This window comes from Olea europaea, chromosome 2 (assembly GCF_002742605.1).
Source record: "Olea europaea var. sylvestris chromosome 2, O_europaea_v1, whole genome shotgun sequence".
Taxonomy (NCBI): Eukaryota; Viridiplantae; Streptophyta; class Magnoliopsida; order Lamiales; family Oleaceae; genus Olea; species Olea europaea.
In genome coordinates this window covers 26,665,086-26,683,164 of record NC_036238.1, presented here as the reverse complement: position 1 = coordinate 26,683,164, position 18,079 = coordinate 26,665,086, and the positions used below count along the sequence as shown (strand labels likewise).

General features: G+C 35.9%; 4 protein-coding genes across 5 annotated transcripts in view; 3 read left to right on the top strand and 1 right to left on the bottom strand.

Annotated features, from left to right (window-relative positions):
• The window catches only part of LOC111374640 (auxin efflux carrier component 2-like), a 6,293-nt gene extending 6,080 nt beyond the window's left edge, over window positions 1–213 (top strand). The window contains exon 2 of the mRNA XM_022997346.1: window positions 101–213. Within this exon, the coding sequence (XP_022853114.1) occupies window positions 101–213 (113 nt within the window). The remainder of the gene's footprint in view (window positions 1–100) is intronic.
• A 2,249-nt stretch (window positions 214–2,462) lies between these two features.
• Window positions 2,463–5,195, top strand: LOC111368796 (transmembrane protein 230-like). Its single transcript, XM_022990257.1, has 2 exons — window positions 2,463–2,832; window positions 4,885–5,195. Exons 1-2 carry the CDS (start codon window positions 2,643–2,645, stop codon window positions 5,004–5,006), a joined length of 312 nt encoding a protein of 103 aa, XP_022846025.1. The 5' UTR covers window positions 2,463–2,642; the 3' UTR covers window positions 5,007–5,195.
• A 3,062-nt stretch (window positions 5,196–8,257) lies between these two features.
• On the bottom strand, window positions 8,258–12,082 carry LOC111368793. Its single transcript, XM_022990244.1, has 4 exons — window positions 11,479–12,082; window positions 11,001–11,098; window positions 8,628–8,695; window positions 8,258–8,555 (listed from the first exon to the last, which is right to left on the bottom strand). The coding sequence occupies exons 1-3, from the start codon at window positions 11,747–11,749 to the stop codon at window positions 8,672–8,674; spliced, it is 393 nt and encodes a 130-aa protein (XP_022846012.1). The 5' UTR covers window positions 11,750–12,082; the 3' UTR covers window positions 8,258–8,555; window positions 8,628–8,671.
• A 644-nt stretch (window positions 12,083–12,726) lies between these two features.
• Window positions 12,727–18,079, top strand: part of LOC111368781 (adagio protein 1-like) — a 13,263-nt gene continuing 7,910 nt past the window's right edge. Inside the window, exons 1-2 of one of the 2 annotated variants that reach the window (XM_022990231.1) lie at window positions 13,241–13,426; window positions 16,488–16,564. Coding sequence is in view for 1 of the 2 variants with exons in the window: in XM_022990225.1 (XP_022845993.1) it covers window positions 13,164–13,426 (263 nt within the window). In the remaining variant the exon portion in view is untranslated. Of the gene's footprint in view, window positions 13,427–16,487; window positions 16,565–18,079 lie in introns of both variants that reach the window. The other variant, XM_022990225.1, reaches the window with a different exon arrangement.

Genomic DNA, 18,079 nt, shown 5'->3' with positions numbered 1-18,079 from the left:
TTTATTTAAACTAATATTAACTTCTGGAAAATGTTTTACTAGAGCTAAAAGTTTAGCTATATCAATGGATTTATTACTCCACATCAGCTTAATTTTTTAGGAAAGCAACCTTTATTTATTCATTATGATCGCCATCAATCTAAGGCAAAATTAATAGAGGAGTGCAATGGATTCAATGCTTGTGAGCATTTGAAGAAAGAGCATAGCGGTTAGGTAATGGCCCACTACATTTCTAGTATGAAAAATATAGCGACAAGAGTCGCAACCATACATCTTCTGGAATTCACAATTTTATCAACCGCACATTTTATCAATTTTTATTAAAATTTAACAAAATGTATATAAAAATTTTGTCACACCGAGCCCTAAATTTTCGTAGATGGCAGTCCGTAAAGTTGTAGCCCAATTATGGCACGAAACTATGGGTTTGGACCTATTCCACCTGCCTAAATTGACCAGCCCAATTCGACCCTTTCACAGTTCACACCTGTGACATCATTCAGCTCGTAAAAAAGTAAATAAATAAGAAAACGAAATTTTGAGGTAAACCCAAAAGGGCTTTGCTATATGTGGACGACCGGCTAATAGGGGGCAGCCACGTCGACCCCTATTTGGGCATGGACCTGTCCAAGAAGATTATTCCAACTGAAAAAGTGGCTCTAGCGATATCTTAATATAGTCCAAATTTTCGATTTTTTTATTTAGGGGGTGTATTCAATTGGGATTTTTAAAAACTTTTGGAGACTTTTTTAAGTGGGTGACTTTTGTGGATTTTGTGAAATTTTAAGTAATTTCTATGGATTTGGTAAGAATTAGTAAAAGTTTTTTCCTGGATTTGTGGAGACTTTTACTAAAAACTTTTAAAGACTTTTGAGGAATTTTATTTTATTTTATTTTATTATTATTATTTTTTTAAGAAAATATGCTTTTCACAGTGTTAAATGTGAGATATCGAGGAATATTTATGAGAATTCACAACATTCACTTAAAAACGAATCTTTGAAATTAGAGGGAGAGATAGAGATCAACTAGTGAAAATTTACCATAACCTGATTTGAAGAAAACTCATAGCAAAGATTCAAAAAAATACCTAATTGGAAGAGATAGAGGAAAAACCTAGAGGGAAATAAGAAAAGCATACTCTTTTTAGAAATCCCTCTATGGATGAGAGATTTTGGGAGAAAAATCCTATTTATATTTTCTATTAAAAAGTCTCTGAAAATCCAAGAAATTTTAAATTTCCTGAAAGTCCCTCTAAATTGAATACCCCAAAACTTGTAGAGACTTCTAAAAAGTTTCAATTGAATACCCCGTAACTTCTGGAGACTTTTTAAAAATCTATAAAAGTCTCCATTGAATACACCCAAATTTTTAGAGAGTCTCTAAAAGTTTCAATTGAATACACCCAAACTTTTTAAATCTCTAAAAGTTTTTAAAAGTCTCGATTAAATACACCCCCTTACAATGTCAATTGAACTAAACAGGCCAATTTAATTCCCGGGCCCATTTAATTCTTAAAAATGACATGATTCAACGCTGAAATACCAAGCTTTATTTATCTACCACCCATTAAAATTGGATTAATTTCATCTATGGCCACTAAACTTTCCATTAAGTATCACCATGACCACCAAACTTTATTTTATTTTATTGTGACAATTGAATATCAACAAACTTTAACTTGTTTCACGATTTCAATCAAGCTTTTCACTTAGCGTCATCATGATCATCAAATGTTATAGAGTAAATAGCAATGCGGTTCCTAATCTTTGAACATTTTGACAATGTAGTCCCAAACTTTTGATTTCTAGAATTTGGAATTTAAAGTATTCAAATGTCTACTAGTGAGGTCCTTTTGCAACGATAAACTTTTGTTTGACTGTTAAAATGTTCAAAGGTTAGGGGTGTGACACTATTTATCTAAACTTTATAAATAACAAATTAAAGATTAGTGGCCATGATGAAATAAAATAAAGTTTAGTGACCACGATTACACTAAGTGAAAGGCACTGTATCGGTTGCTGAAAATTAACTACACAATTTGGGCAGCAGGTTGACCCTAATCGGATTGCAAGACACAATCTTGGAGTTAATTGTTCCGATGGTCACTGTATTTATATCCATATCTTCGATTGATTGCTGAAGTTTAAAAAGTCAAGATTTGGTCAATGAATTTAGGTTCATGTCTTTGATTACTGACTGAAATATAAAATGTTTATTTTTGACCACTAAGTTTGAAAAATATTATATATTACTCACTAACAATAGAAGATATGGACCTAAGTTCAGTGCGTAATGTATAATATTTTTCAAAATTCAGTGATTGAAACTCGACATTTTAAATTTCAGTGAACAATAAAAAATATGAATCTAAATTCAATGATCAAAATTTGATATTTAAGATTTAATTGAGCAATCGAAAATACGAATTTAAGTTTATTTGCTTGTGTTTTAATTAATGCCTCCTTTCCCCTGCTGATTGTTGAAAAGTAACCTTCTACAAACCCTATAGTACCCTTCTTCTCCAAGCATAGGATCTTCAATCACAATTCTCTTATAGCTCCGCTACTCAGCATCAAACAATCCTAAATTCAATACACCAAAAAGCCCTTAAAAATCTTGCAAAAATTTAGCAGCAGTACATGGCGTATGTGGATCATGCGTTCTCCATATCAGATGAGGATATAATGATGGAATCAGCCTACACAGTCAATAACAAGCCGCCCATCAAGGAGATTGCCCTCGCCGTTTCTCTCCTGGTTTTTGGCGCTCTCGGAATCGTTCTTGGTGCCATCATGGCCGTCAATAATGTCGGCGGTGACCGCACCCACGGTAAATTTTCTGTTGAAGTTTGAGTTTAACTGTGTTTTTATCGGTGTATTTGTTGTGGGATTTCAACTTTCTTTCTAGTTCACTAAGTTAATGTTCTTTAATGATTAATTTAAGGGGGTTTTGATTAATATTCAGTAAATTAATAATCTTTAGTAATTAATTAAGCATTAGATTTTTGGGGAACCCACTATTGTTGATTATTATAGATATGTTTTCCATACAGACATGAGCAAGGGTGAATTTGTTAGATTTTTAATCTTATAACGATATATGAAGTTTCTCTAAAGAAGATAAAATGACATAAAAAGGTAAGACGCGAATAAATTTGAGTTCAATGTCTATTGAAAGATCGCCCGATTAGTTTCCTTGACTCTTATAATTACTTCAGTAACAAGTAACAACTTGACATTTAGCTCATTTATTGAATATACATACAATGCTCATTTTTTAGATGCAGATCTTAATGTGAAGGTTTGTCAAGAAGGTATAATGTAGTTCAATTGAGTGATATGCTAAATTGTAAATGAATGTGGCATGTTAGGCCAATATTCCTATTAATTCAAGAGCTTCTTGAGTGGTAGAATTTAAGCATAGATATAGACTGAGGTGATGTAAAAGATTCTTTTCTTATTATTATTATTTTTATTTATTATTATTATTATTTTTTTTTGTATGAGAAAAATAAGATAAAGTACATCAACAACAAGTTAAGCCTTGTCCTCATAAATATGAGGTCGACTGTGTGAATTTTTCTTCTCCATTCCATTTGATTGATTCTATTTTTTTATTGGGAGAGTTGAAGAAAGTAACTCCCTAGAAACTATAATAGGACTTAACGACTTGTTAAGTCTCGACTAACCTTTCATCTAACCCACTGTCTTTCTTCACTCTTACTATATTGAGATTGTATCATTCTTGTCTTGTGAACGCTCATTAAGTCTATGCAAATTATATCCCAACTATCGCCTCCGTCTATTGCAAATATTCTCACTTCTCTTGTGCTTCTTTTTTCCCCCCCTTCAAGTTTGTCACTTAATAAGGCTTCACTCTTATCATTTGAGTTGGGCCTTGGTGTTATGTGCTATTTTCGTATGAGATCATATTCATCTTAAACTCTTATTTTTCTGCTATGTTAAGTTGTTAACCTTGTGGTTATTTTGGTTTTTATTACCCCGACATTCAATGTAATAAAATATAATAGGTCCAATAACTATTTTGTAGTACTATCTTTTTAAACTATCTCTTCTTATCATAGAATTCCTAAAGCACTTCTTCATCTCATACAACCTGCTCTAATCATATGCATCACGTCCTTTTTAATTCCTCCAGTAAGCGAGAAATAAATCTAATATTCTTTATATATCTGCTATAAGAAGTACTAGTTATATTAAAGGTATGTTAGTTTTAATAATGATTTTGTCTAGTAATGATGGATTTGTGTTTGATTGTATTAACAATTATCAAGGAGTTAGCTCTATACGATGCTGCTTCACTTGCCTTTTGTCGTCATGCAACCATGATTCAAGTATGCTGCATTTGTGACGATGTTCTTTTCCTCCTGGTTGTAAGGAGACTGAATCTTCTTTGCTTTACTTCTTTCTCATGAGCAGTTTTGCCGCAAGTTATAAATGCCAAAGAATGATATGCAACACTTTAATGTATGTGTAGCCTTGTAGTTACCCCGTTGTTCATTACTAGTTGCTCATTTCTTGTAGTAATACAATTCATTTCACTCATCTTAGCTGCTTTAGATCTTCAAGCAGATCTGGTAATGAAGAGAACAGAGTAATGAGAAAGGATTCACTGTAGCCGTTTGACCCCAAAAATATTGGGAACAATATTTAATTTGTTGTTGTGGTGTTGTGGTTGTATTGATATCAACAAGTTCTTGCTGGTAGGTTGAGTCCATACATCCCCTTCTTCATGACAATTGCTCGTCTAAAATGAGTTATGCATATTTTTGCTTGTCTTGATGTTAATAACCATTTGTTATCATCAGCATGCCACTTCTGTAATTATTTTATCTGTTTTAATCTGATGTTGTAAATGTAGGGCTATTTTTTGCTGCACTGGGAGGAATTCTATTCATTCCAGGATTTTATTATACACGGATTGCATACTACGCATACAAGGGTTACAAAGGTTTCTCTTTTGCCAACATACCTGCAGTGTAGAGTTGCTTGGTGACACAAGACTCACTGTACAGATGTTTCTAGTTGCAAGATGTTTGTAAATGAATAGTATCTCTATTAAGCTAAACAGTCGGGTGAAACTGAATCTCCATGGAGTTGTGTTTATTAGCGTGCGAGAGACAAATTAACTCTTAATGAACTGTTTGGCATAATTTTGGCGTTTTCCTTTAATGAGTGGCAAAGCTCTCCTCTTTNTAGCTCGTCTATATTTACACAAAGAGGCTGTGCACCATAAGAATTGTACTAAAATGGTGAGGTGCAACGCGCTTGGAACTTGCATGTTGCTGCACTTGGTTTAATACTCAATATAAAATCAGATTGGTTTGTTGAATTTCATTCTTTACGTTATGGATTTGCCAAAATAAAGCTAAAATAAGAACGAAAACTGTATTCTAAATCAATTACTCCATATTCCAGGCAAATTGCAAGATTTTGCCATACTTCTGATAGACCCCCACCTCTAATATTCCAATATAAGTTGTTATTAGTTCACTATTCTAGATAATTCCATAGTTAGTAAGCAAACGAGGTAGAATTGTAATAACAAACTAGTAAATTCTCTTTGGGGGGGAGTGGGGATCAGGCAGGCAGAATTTTGGTAGTCAATTGGGAGAGTTTTGGACCTCGCTAATGTCCATTTATCCTTTGTTATTTGTCCTTTTCACTGTTATGTATCTGCTCTTCTTGTAGCAGATTTATCTCCTTTTGTAATCTCAGTTCAATAGTGGAATATTATAATTACGTTGAGTTCTGTTCTTAATCCACTAATTACTCGAACGCCTGCTTGGTGAAGTGAAATTATCCCAGGGTCCTATCAAATTGGTATCAGAGCATTGATCACAGGGCCAATGGAAGCAAATTTCAGCAAACAATTGGAGGAGAGATGGAGCTCAATCTTCAATCAGTTGGAGAAGCTGATAATGCAAAGGGAAGGAGTCCAAGACAAAGATTCGGGGCTGGATGCTCAAGGAAGACTAGAAATACCAATATTCAATGGCGAAAACAAAGCAAAGTGGGTGTTGAAGGCAGAGAAGATTTTCTCCAGAAACCAGTTATCAGAAGTTGAGAAAATAGAAGCTGCCACAGCGTGTTTTGGTTGGGAAGCATGGGATTCGTTTCAGTAGGTCGATCGACAAAGGCCGATGAAAACGTGGGAAGAATTGAAGAGTTTGATGTTGGATCAATTTCGTTTGAAGAGGATTCCCATTTGTGAAGAATTTTCAGGGTGGAAGTGTGGGGAATTGGGGAAGAAATTGGATGAGCAGAGGCGGGAAACGATGGAAAATGGAAAGGTAAAAATTATCGAGGAGGACTCTATGATGGAAGAATACCCGGCGTGTAAGCATTCGGGCATGAAGAACTAGAAGACTACTGTGCAAGAATGCCTATGTCAACTGCAGGTGTCTCCATCACTGTCGTCGAAGGAGGAGAAGAGATTGGAGCATGCTGTAGAAGATGTCCCTATAAATAGACTGAATCAGGAGAAGAAATCCGTGGTGGAGCTAGAAAGGGAGAGAAAGGAAAAAAGAGATCACTGAGAACTCACCAGAGTCGGCAATTTTTGAAGTCACAGATGAATTCGAGAAACATCACAGGCGGAGCTCTGAGATTCCAACACCAGCCATATGGGATTCCATGAATTAGATGTGGGTGAGGCATTGGCATGCTGTGAAAGAAGGACATCGACGATCCTATTCATCTGTTTCATCATCGCGTGAAGTGGTAGGAAGTTTGGAGGGCTCTGTTAATGGGCTGCAGGTAGAAAATAGGAAAGAAGAAAAAGTGGGGAAGTTAGTGGGTTTGGGCTTGGATTTGGAATTGGCCCAAAGAGTTGAAGAGGAAAATGAGATAGTGAAACGGGTCCAAATAAATCTCAGCCCAAATAGAAATAAACCTAGCCCATTAAAAGGTAAACCCATATTAACACCAAACCAAGACAATACTACTCTTCCCCTCCAATCACGTTGCAACCCCTCTCCATCCCCAGTCAAATTTTCATCCTAGTCATTTTACAATTTGAAGGGCTTGAAGATCAAAAGATTCCGGCCATCCCAAGGGCGCAACTTCTTTGGAAAATGTTGGGCATCAAGGCAAGAACGAACTGATTACCGACGGAATGTTGAGATTCCGATGTCGCCTTTGTATAAAATTCCAGATCAGGTGTTGGAGAGTATTCTCGTCAATGGTGTACAACAAGGAAGTTACAGAGAAGAACCAATGCTTGAGCCCCAAGGATTGGGCCGAGTAATGGAGTTGACAATAAAAGGTGCAATGTTGCCATGGCTACGAGGGAAACAATTATACCATCGATGGCGGGAGAAGAATCCAATCAAGCATCACAATACAAATAAGGGACTGCAGGGTTTGGTGGTCAGTAACTATTCTGGTAGGAAATAGGAAGACAAAGTGGACATCACCACCAACCTTTTTATGGGATTAACTTCTGGTATTCACGTTAAACACATAGCCACAGACCACAGTGAGCAGACTGATGAATCTGCTGTCATTCTCAACGGGCCCCAAGGAAGAACTAACAGAACTGTTTGGGGACCTATGAACAAGACATTAGTAAGTGCTAGGGCTACCAAGAATAGAAAGAAAGGAAGGATCGATATATGCATTGTTAAATCTGATTACAGAGGAGTGAGGGAGCTTATGTCATATGGCAGCTTATGTTGATGCTGGGGATGCAATGCTATGTTTTCTCATTTGAACTAATGACTGAAGCAAGAAAAAGTGCATGATTTTTGCTTTGATATCTTGAAGATAGCATTTCCAGAAACTGACTTTTGGAGGCCAGAAATGCATTATCTTTCCCCAGCCAAGTGATTCCTAAGTTGAACTTCCACCTTGAGGACAAGGTGGATTTCGTGGCGACGGGTAATAATAGGCCCCTACCTCCAATATTCCAATATAAGTTGTTATTAGTTCACTATTCTAGATAATTCCATAGTTAGTTAGCAAAAGGGGTAGAATTGTAATAACAAACTAGTAAATTCTCTATAAATGTAATTGGTGGGGGGGGGGGGGATGCAAAATTTTGGTAGTCAATTGGGAGAGTTTTGGACCTCTAAAATGTCCATTTATCCTTTGTTATTTATCCTTTTCACTGTTATGTATCTGCTCTTCTTATAGCAAATTTATCTCCTTTTGTAATCTCAGTTCAGTAGTGGAAGATTATAATTACGTTGAGTTCTGTTTTCAATCCATTAATTACTCGAACGTGTGCTTGGTGAAGTGAAATTATCCCAGGGTCCTATCAACTTCAATATTAATATTACAGACAATGAGGCAATATTTATAGTTCAATACAAAGGTAACGGCAAAGGATATTCAAAGAAACCTATAACCAGGATGACGTTAAGATTACAGGACTCGCAGAATTTAATACAACATGTTTAACTGTTGCATTTTAGCAGCTAAAAATGAAGACCAGTACATTTCAAGAAGACGTTACTTTATGCATTAGTTGAAATTTGGATATTAGAATCGAGGTTTTGCAGGTGTCCATGCTCGAGAGAAACCCTGCAACTGGTAAAATGTCCAAAGCTAAAAAAAGATCAAGAAAAAAATGACCCTAAACAAAGAATGAGAATATCTTACCTCCTCGATAATGTTACACATTTTGTATTTTTACGGGTTCACCTTCAGGCTTTTGAGCCTGTTTGATTCTGCAGTTAAAACATGTCATAAATAGATGTGTTAGAACAGTTTAGGTGTGGACTACACACATACAGAATTATTTCCAAGCAGAAATCAGAATCTCAGATCATCTGCGTATATTCAACGATGCACACAGACGTAAAAACAGAATCTCGTTCCTCGTTCAACTTCTTCATCTCCAATTTTAGCTATTTAGAAACATTCACAACTTTCCTGACTTTTCAATTTTTAACAGAATATTCCGTATACCTACTTATGGATTTAGCCACTTTTAAATACCAACATAAGTAACTTGTAACCCATCTAAGGCACAAGGTCTAAACTTTCACATAGTTAACACCTAGATAAATGCTGTCTCAAACATAGACATTAATTGCTTGGGAATGGGCTGGGGGTGGGGATACATGATATACAAAAATACACCTATAAAATTAGATAACCACATGGGAAATAATTAGGTAAGGTAGAAGAAATAAGATCTCATTAAATTCTAAATTTTGATACTCCCTTGGTTCCATATTTAAGTAAATCAGGCAATATTAGTGTGAGAAAGGATGGGCTGGTTCTGCCGGGCGCCCAGGCGCCATGTTTCTGCCTGGAACCAGGCGCCCAGTTTCTGCCTCCACGGCAGAAACATGGCGCCTAGGCGCCCCAACTGTGAAGTCAGACAAGAACATGGCGCCTAGGCGCCACTCTTGGGCGCCTAGGCGCCCCGATAGGTACATATATTTCCTGTTTTTTCCCTCCTTCACAACACACAAGACCTAGACCCGAAAATAGAGAGAAACTTGAAAGAAGACTTGGACAGAATTTTACAAGATTGAATGTTGTTCATCTTGGGTATAAATTCAAAGTTATTTTCTTTCTTGGGGATTAACTTGAGGCTTGTTCAAGTAATCCAAACACATTGTTCTCCATTTATCTATTGAAATCATTTCTTCCTCATTTTCTTGTTCTTGAAGTGGTTTGAAAATTTTCACATTGTCAACTTTGTTTGATCTTTGGGCAATCTTTGGGAGGTCTTTTCCCAACAATTAGTAACAAAAACCTCACAAGAATAGGTTGTTCATAACAAAGAAAGAAGATATCAATAGACAATATCAATTTATGTTCTTCTCTTGGGCAAGAATTACTGATTGAAATTTCACTAAAATTGAACAACAAAAATACATTGTGAAGTAGCGATCCTTTTCACAAAATGGATTTGCCTTATTTCCAAAAACTTCATTTTCTTATTTGTAAAAACTTTCTCGTCTCTACCAGCCCTCTTTTATCAATGTAGAAAAATATCCAAGGGGTGGGGTGCGCCAAGTATGGTGCTCCAACCACACCAACAAATTACCTCCGTATTTTATTTTATTATTTTGCATGTTAACTCAGAATATGAGGAGCCAGGCAACAAAAATCAATACCTTTACTCAGAAGAATAACGAGTGATTTTTCAGAATATACTGTAGCTTATAAGCACAATTTTTAAATTAAGCCGCCACCAAATCAATAGTGGATTCCCTGTAAATGTGAATTTTTTGACCCAAGCAAATAGATTTCTAGACCAATCCGTCGACATAAATCTTCAGCATTTGCTAACCTCCATGAATGAATTTCAACAGAAGTAAGTTCATTTTGTAGGAAAAGTTACAAGGCACATGCAAAGGAACCACAAAGTGCATCTCAAAAATGGACCTTTCGTAAAGGAGTGCAAGATACACTTTAACCTACTTTTATGAGTGCTTTGGGAGTGTTGTCCCCTCTCTGTAGTAGGAACTTAATTCAGAAACCACCAAAGGTTGCTTTGCAAAATGGACTTTTAAAATTGAACTTCTCTTAAAAGAACTAGAAAATCCAAGTAAAGATATGGTCCTTGAAGAAGAAGATCGTAAAATCTAAATGTAATCTCAAACACAAGTCAAAGATGATTTTCTTAGTTGCAGATAAATGCTTCCTAATGAGATCTGACAAGATGTATAATTGTCGCTTCAGTGTCTCTACAAGTATAATGGTAAAGAGTAATGTTAAAGAATCATTTGTTGAGAGGGAAAAGCAAGAATAAAATGCTCATAAGCTACTAAATTATTGCATCATAAAGAAATTGCCTGCAAAACTAACCCCCCCTACAACTACAAAGACACACACTTCTCACGTGAAAAAATTGGAACCGGCACACAGAAATGAGCTGAATTGGCTCGAAATATCCAAATAAAATTATTATCAACAGGCACACGTTTTACCAAATAAACGCAAGAAGTTGGAAACATTGCACACGATTTTCCAGATAGATAATCATATCAAAGAAATAAAGCAAAAAATTCTCACCTTTCCATTGGTAGCATAGTAATCATCCAGTGCCCACTGATACTTCGACTGATTTAAGCCAAACCAATGCGCTATGTGCTCATCCAAACTCGCATGTGCTACAGATAATTAGGCAGAGAAAAAACTAAAATCTAATAATTATACCAAAAGGATATTTAAGCTTCTTAAATGGCTAGTATTTAAGCTTCTTTAATGGCTAGTCTATTTAGGCTCTACTAGAGGTTTTGACAAAACTTCAGTATAGAAAAATGAGGATTCTTGCCTTTGAGCAAGCCTTCCTCCCTCCTCTTCCCACTTTTTGCTAAAGAAATGTTGGAAATTTATCACTTTATGATTTTCAAATTCACATGAATATACACAATTTCACCAGAACAATAATTTCAGACAACCTTAATTACAAATCTTCAGCATTTCAAAAGAGTAACAATTTTTTTATGAAAATAAAAAAATAAAAAAGGACGAAATGCAATAGTATTACCATTTTGGATCTTGACAACGGCGTCCCAGAGGAAGCCAAAAGAAGAAGACCTCTCTTTATCAAACTGCGGCGGCGGAGCTTGAACCGGTGGTTTTCCAACCGGTATACGGTCCTGAACCTGAACCGGAACCGGAACCGGAACCTGGGCGATTTTAATTGGAGAATTCAGTTCTGGGCTGAAATTAGGTGTCACCGGAGGTGTCACGAACACAGTGTACGGCCCTATCTTGCCGATCCTCGGCGGTGGCGTCGTTTCATCCTTCATTGGCATTTTTCTTTATTTATACTCTAAAAATAATAAATTAACAACAAAAATCGAAAATCTACCCAAAGAAATGAAACTTCACTCTTTCTTTGTACTAAAAGGAAAATTGTCTTGTGGGTGGATTTGAAGAAGGTTCTGTGTGTATGAACTGGAAGTGGACAGCGTGTGTTCGTAAAGTAATTATCAGTCTCGTGGAGGTCTTCGGGAATTTAAGCTAAATGGAAGAAAGATAATCTCAACCTGGAAAGGTCAAATTATGCACAACAAAGTCAAGTTCAACTCGAGCGAATAACCTATTAGCAAAGCAAGAAAATCACAAGTGAGATGAGGAGAAAGTCGATTGAGATGTTAAGGAATATAACACAAAGATAAGTTGTCGCCAAGCTTTGGTTCAAGTTACGATATAGTTTCACTGTAAATTTTCTATTCGATATGATTATTCGAAGACATGCATCTCTATTAAGCCTACACTTGTCCCCCATTTTCGAAAAATGAAAATGGATGGAATAGTAATTTTTTTGAAAAATGAGTAGTTGAAAAAAATGAAAAAGTTTTCGATTCACGTGTAATATTATTTTATGAAGAATTGTGCGATTGAAAATATGAAAGAAAAAATGAAATATAATATAATGAAATTTAACGAGGGCCAAACGGGGACTAAGCCTATGAATCTACAATTACTTATTGGAAAAGAAATGTTGATTCATATTTTTTCATACCTTGTATATGTATTGAAACTTTAATAACACATCCATTTTTCAAGTATTTAATTTGACGTATTATCCGTATATGAAAAGTGTCTGCACATCTTATTTTCTTACAAATTTCTATCATGTCTTTAGGGTTCGGAATTGAAGATCTCTATAATATAATTAGACTGTACATATGAGTTAATAGATTCTTCTCAAAAAATAAAAAGAGAGACTTTTCTAGTCTTCAATTAATTTTCATTAACATAAATTCAGAATAGATATCTTAATTGTGATTGCTTGCGGCATTAACAACTGAGACGCAATTTCTCACTTCAACCGAAGCCTAGAAAGACAAATATGCAATGATCCAAAAATAGCACGTTAGGCCTGAGATTTTTTTCCCATTCCCACGAAGTTTGGCAAACAGAAGATGGCGCAAACACCATCACATGTCCTCTACTCCTCCATTTAGAATTTGTTGCACTCTCTGCACAATCTGCCACCCTTTTTTCTCTTTATTATTTGGTCCTCTCTGTTGCAAAAATTTCGTCCACTCATTTCACCTAACCCTAAAAAAAACTCCAAAAGTCCCGGTGAAACCAAAGTGATTAAAAAGATTTTTTGTTTCCCTCTTTTGAAGTGCGATTATTGGTAGCTGTTAGTTGTTGTTATTGGAATTATGGGGTGAAGAATTTTGTGTTGATTGGGTGTCTATCATCAATTAAAGTATGATGGAGTGGGATAGTAACTCGGAGTCTGATTTGATGGAAGGAGAAGAAGATGAAGAAGAAGGATTGGGGTTTTTGTTGAGGAAGAGCGGCGGAGAGGAAGGTGGGACGCATCCTTTTCCGGTGGACAAGCTTCTGCAGCCGGCGCCTTGTGGGTTTGTTGTAACGGATGCTTTGGAACCGGACCATCCCATTATTTACGTTAATTCTGTGTTTGAGATGGTTACTGGGTACCGTGCAGAAGAAGTTCTTGGTCGCAACTGGTTGGTGATTTTTTTTTTATTTTTTTTTTATTTGCTGGGATTTTTCGCCTTCCCTTCTCTGTTTATTATCGCTAATTATCACATTTCTGGATAGAGAATTGAAGGTTAGAACTTAAATGAAGGTGGATTTAATTCTGATTTAATTCTGACTTGTAAGTGTGAAATGCGGCTGGTTTTATCCTTTTTTTGTTTTCTCAGGTACCGTGTCTCTGGAAAATTAGTATGCTTTGAAATTTTACAAATAGATCATGGTTAATATTTGAATTTAATGAAATTGAATGGAAAATTCAATATTTGGTGAATTATAAGAAGTCTGACTTCTCTGCTTAGAAAGTTGGGAAGGCATGAGTGCTAGGAGATTTCCCTTGAACTTTATTATTAGGATAATGTAAGAACCATGGATGACAAAAAAACTTAGGCAGCAGTTGGTTTAAATTCTTTACTTATTAGTTATCTAAAGTTCAAGATTATCTGGACTGTTTGATAACTATTTTCCTTTCTTTTATATTTTATCTTCATCAAGGTAGATAATGTTTGTCTTCTTGTGACTATAAGAAATCCACTGCTGATATTATAATCTCTGAATGATTTGGATGCAAAGTTCAAGGCCATCAGTTCATTTTGTTTGACTGAAGAAAAACAAACCTTAGGCAGCGTGGAAAATGTTCATTAAAGCAACAGAGAAACATTCTAGTCCATATATCTTTAGTGATTGTGCAGTAGATTAAATTTGTAGACATAAGATGCATTCAATTGCTTAATTTGTAGATTCACTGAGAGTGCAAAGAATTTATAAGATAGCATAGTTGGTGCGTTATGAATGTGAATGGGGTTATATCATGATTGATATTTTGGAGTATCTGATTTGAGGAGTGATTTACTATTTCTAAGTACACGAGGCCTTGTGCATCATCATCTGGATATTGTTCTTTGAATTCTTTATATAGTAACATATAACTATTGTCTAATCCCTAGATGGTCTATTTGTGTTTTTTTCCTTTTTTGTTGATTGATAAATACTAGATTGGCTAAGACTTTGTTTAAATTGATGTTGTCAAAGTATGTGTTAGAGTAGACATTGCCTGTTCGTGATAATTTTTGAATGTGTTGGATCTGAGTGAATAATAATAGTATTTCCTGTGGGCTGTTCTTATATGATTGAGAAAGTGTTGCCCATCTGGTGCAAAGCTGCATTGAAAACCGGAATTGGTGAAAACTGAAAAAACTGGTAAACCTTCTGAACCGGCAACCTGATAATGCCTGCTCTCATCCTTTACTCCTGTCTGAGAGATATCATATCCTTGGTTCTGATAATTATATCAGATTGTAACTGACATCTCTCTGTGCCCCCCCGCCCCTCCACCCACCCAAACTAACACTCTAAGCACCCCTGGCATATGTTGTGGCAAAATTTATACTATTATACTCGATGAATAATGGCTTAGCAGATTTTGGTCGCCCATGTTCAAAGTCGAGCATTTACAATCTTGAAAGCATTGATTGACATACTGTTGTGCATTTTTTTATGGGTGCAAGATGTAATGCTGTACTGTATATCTAAGTTTGATGTCAACTATTTAAATTTGTAGATTAAACAAATGTTGCTTCTCCCTGGTCAGTTAGTTAATTAGATATGAACTGCTGACTGACCAGACTCCACATTGTGAATGTTTTATGCCATGGTGGGATTTTGAGGAACTGTGGGGATGTTTTTTCTTAATCAAGTAAATCATTTGCACAAGGTTGTAGTTTCTCTTACTTGTAAATTCTTGGTCTTTGTTGCAAGGGGATTAATGTATCGGATGAGTGGGTTAATTTATAAATCATTAATCTGCATTACTTATAAATCATTAATCATGTCATACCCCGGTTGTAGTTTCTCTTACTTATAAATCATTAATCCACATTACTCCAAAATATCAATAATGATTACCCCCATTCACATTTATAATGGAATATTTTTTGGTATTTGTTGAATTTTACGGGGATGATAGTGGAAATACTCTCTGAGTTTTTACTTCATATTTGGGGCTTGAAATTATTATAGAGCGTGTGATAATTCTTTTGATGAAACGTAGGCTCCGTTGATCCCCATCGCTTGCTAGAATAGTTTTTTCGATAGAATTTTGTTTTTTGTTTTTGGACAACGTGTGGTTAAGAAGTTTGGGAAAAAATTTTGATTTACGTGCAAAATTATTTTATTAGGAGAATGTGAGGTTGAAAATGAGTTTTTAGAAATTGGGGCTCAAACATGGGCTTAACAAAATTGAGCTAAAATTTCTTGAAGTGCTTGGAATCATATTGTTCCTAGGTTAAATTCTGCTGGAACTAATTTTGAAGATTTTCCTTTTAATGCTGGGTCATACCAAATGTTGAGATGAATTAATCTTATGAGATTCAACCTGATCCTTACTATCTGCCATGGAAAAAATTAGTAATCATTTATTGTTTATCCTCCTATACACTGAAGTTCAAGGGTTTTGTATTTGGCTTTGAATAGTTAGACCAGGATGAGCCTGATCTGCCATGGGTATCAATCATATTAATAGATGCAAAGTAATTGAGCACCTCGATTATGGATTTGAAGGGAACGTACGAGAGTGTAATTTAGATTGTTCTGGAGGTACTAACTCAAGTTAATTAGTATATCAAAATCTTTAACAATATATTTTCATCTAGGAAACATAAAGAGGTGGGTTCATTTGTCTTCGCCAGATAAAAATATACTTTATTAGTTTTTGTACTGCAAAAATTGGATTGATTTTAGAAAACTTACTCACCTCCAGTTTTTCGGCATGAGTACAGAATTTGTTGTTGCCTTCTTAAAGATAGAAGCAATTCCACCTACTCTTAAACTTTCGAGTTTAGGTTTATAAGAATCCTTCCGATTACTATTATGCTTCTAGGCATTTTCTTTCGCCTAATCTTTTCTTTTAGAAGTACTCGCTTTTCTTAATATTGATATTTTTACCGTTGAAATTCTGAAGAAACTTCTTTGATGGGTCATGTCTGTTTATGATACTCGGTCAGTTATTCATGATTGTAACTGGTTGAAATGTAGCGATGATTCGCAAGTCTGCTATGTTGAGAATGTGGATTTCCAGTTAATTACTCTCGAGTGTATATGGTATAAAAGCGGTAGGTACATGGTTTCTCTTACAAGTATAATAGTATATAAACAAAATTGTTTCATATCCTCTTGAATACTCTGACAGGTGGTTGTCTGTTAGAACATAATTTTTCTATTCAGGATTTGAGAATTCAAATGTAGACTAACCTGACACAGGACTGTTTGCATTTTTTTCTTCTTCTTTCATATAAATGCTTTTTATTGATCAAATGCGATATATCTGAGGTTATAATTTACTGGTGATGTTCAGAGATAAGTGATCTAGGATGAATAAGAAAGAAAGAAGAAGGAGAAGGGAGGAGAAGAGAAGAAGGGAACCGGGGGGGAAGAACGCAGAGAGGAAAAACGGGGAGGGGCTGTAGAAGCCAACTTTTATTCAATCAAATTCATCAATTCAATTACAATGTAAAATAGGTTTAAATACTGAAAACACTGCAAACCTAAAAGATAGGGCCAAGCCCATTACACAAGTCCATAAAAATAAAATAACCCAAGTCCAACTAAGAAATAAAAGTCCAACTAAAATAATTAAATGTCGTCCAACTAAAGTAATAAAACTGGGATGTCCTCATCAATTCTCCCAGGGTGGGAGAGAAACTCGACCCTGTCGAGTGACTATATCACTATAGGCTTCCGTCAATCTCCCAACCATAAGCTGAGTGGTTGGGCAAGCTTCTTCCGGCGTCTGTAGAAATGTGTCAGTGGCGGTCTAAACCTGGTGTCCTCACCAACTCCCCTCGGGTGGACGGGAGGCGATCTGAGCCAAGGAAGATCCTGCTGACTCCGATAAAACTCCAATAAATCTGGGTCCAGTTGCTGTAGTACCTCCCTGGAGATCCATGCACAGTCAGAATCTGGTCGACCAACCCAACGAACAAGAAAGCGCTGAACCTCTCCATCATTAGTGAACACAGTTTCTTAATCTAAAATAGCATCAATTTTTTCTTTGTGTACTCGGAGAGGTGGTAGTGGGTTAGAAGGGGCCAAAGAATCAGGATCAAGGTCCACAAAAGGAGGTGACAGAGGGTCATATGAGAGAATGAAATGGCCTTTATAAGTTACAAGGTCCTCAACATTGAAAGTAGAGTGGTAACCAAGGTGTGGTGGAATGTCAACAATATATGCATTTGGACCAACCTGCTTTAAAATTTTAAAAGGACCAGCACTACGAGCTTGCAATTTGGAGGCGGGTCCATGTAGACGCCGCTCTGGCCTAATGCGAACCATAACGTAATCCTCAATGTTAAACTCAATATGTCGTTTGTGTAAATCAGCTTGGAATTTATATTTTGCATTACTAGCTTCAAGTTGTTTATTGATCTCAATATGCAAGTCACGAAGATGTTCTGCAAATGCTTCGGCTGATACTGACACTCTAGCCTGTGGGGACATAGGGATGAGATCTAACGGTTTCCTAGGCTTGTACCCATGAACGGCTTCAAATGGACTCATACCTAGTGAACGATTTATAGAGCTATTGTACGCAATTTGAGCTACAGGAAGGATCAAATCCCAATTTCGAA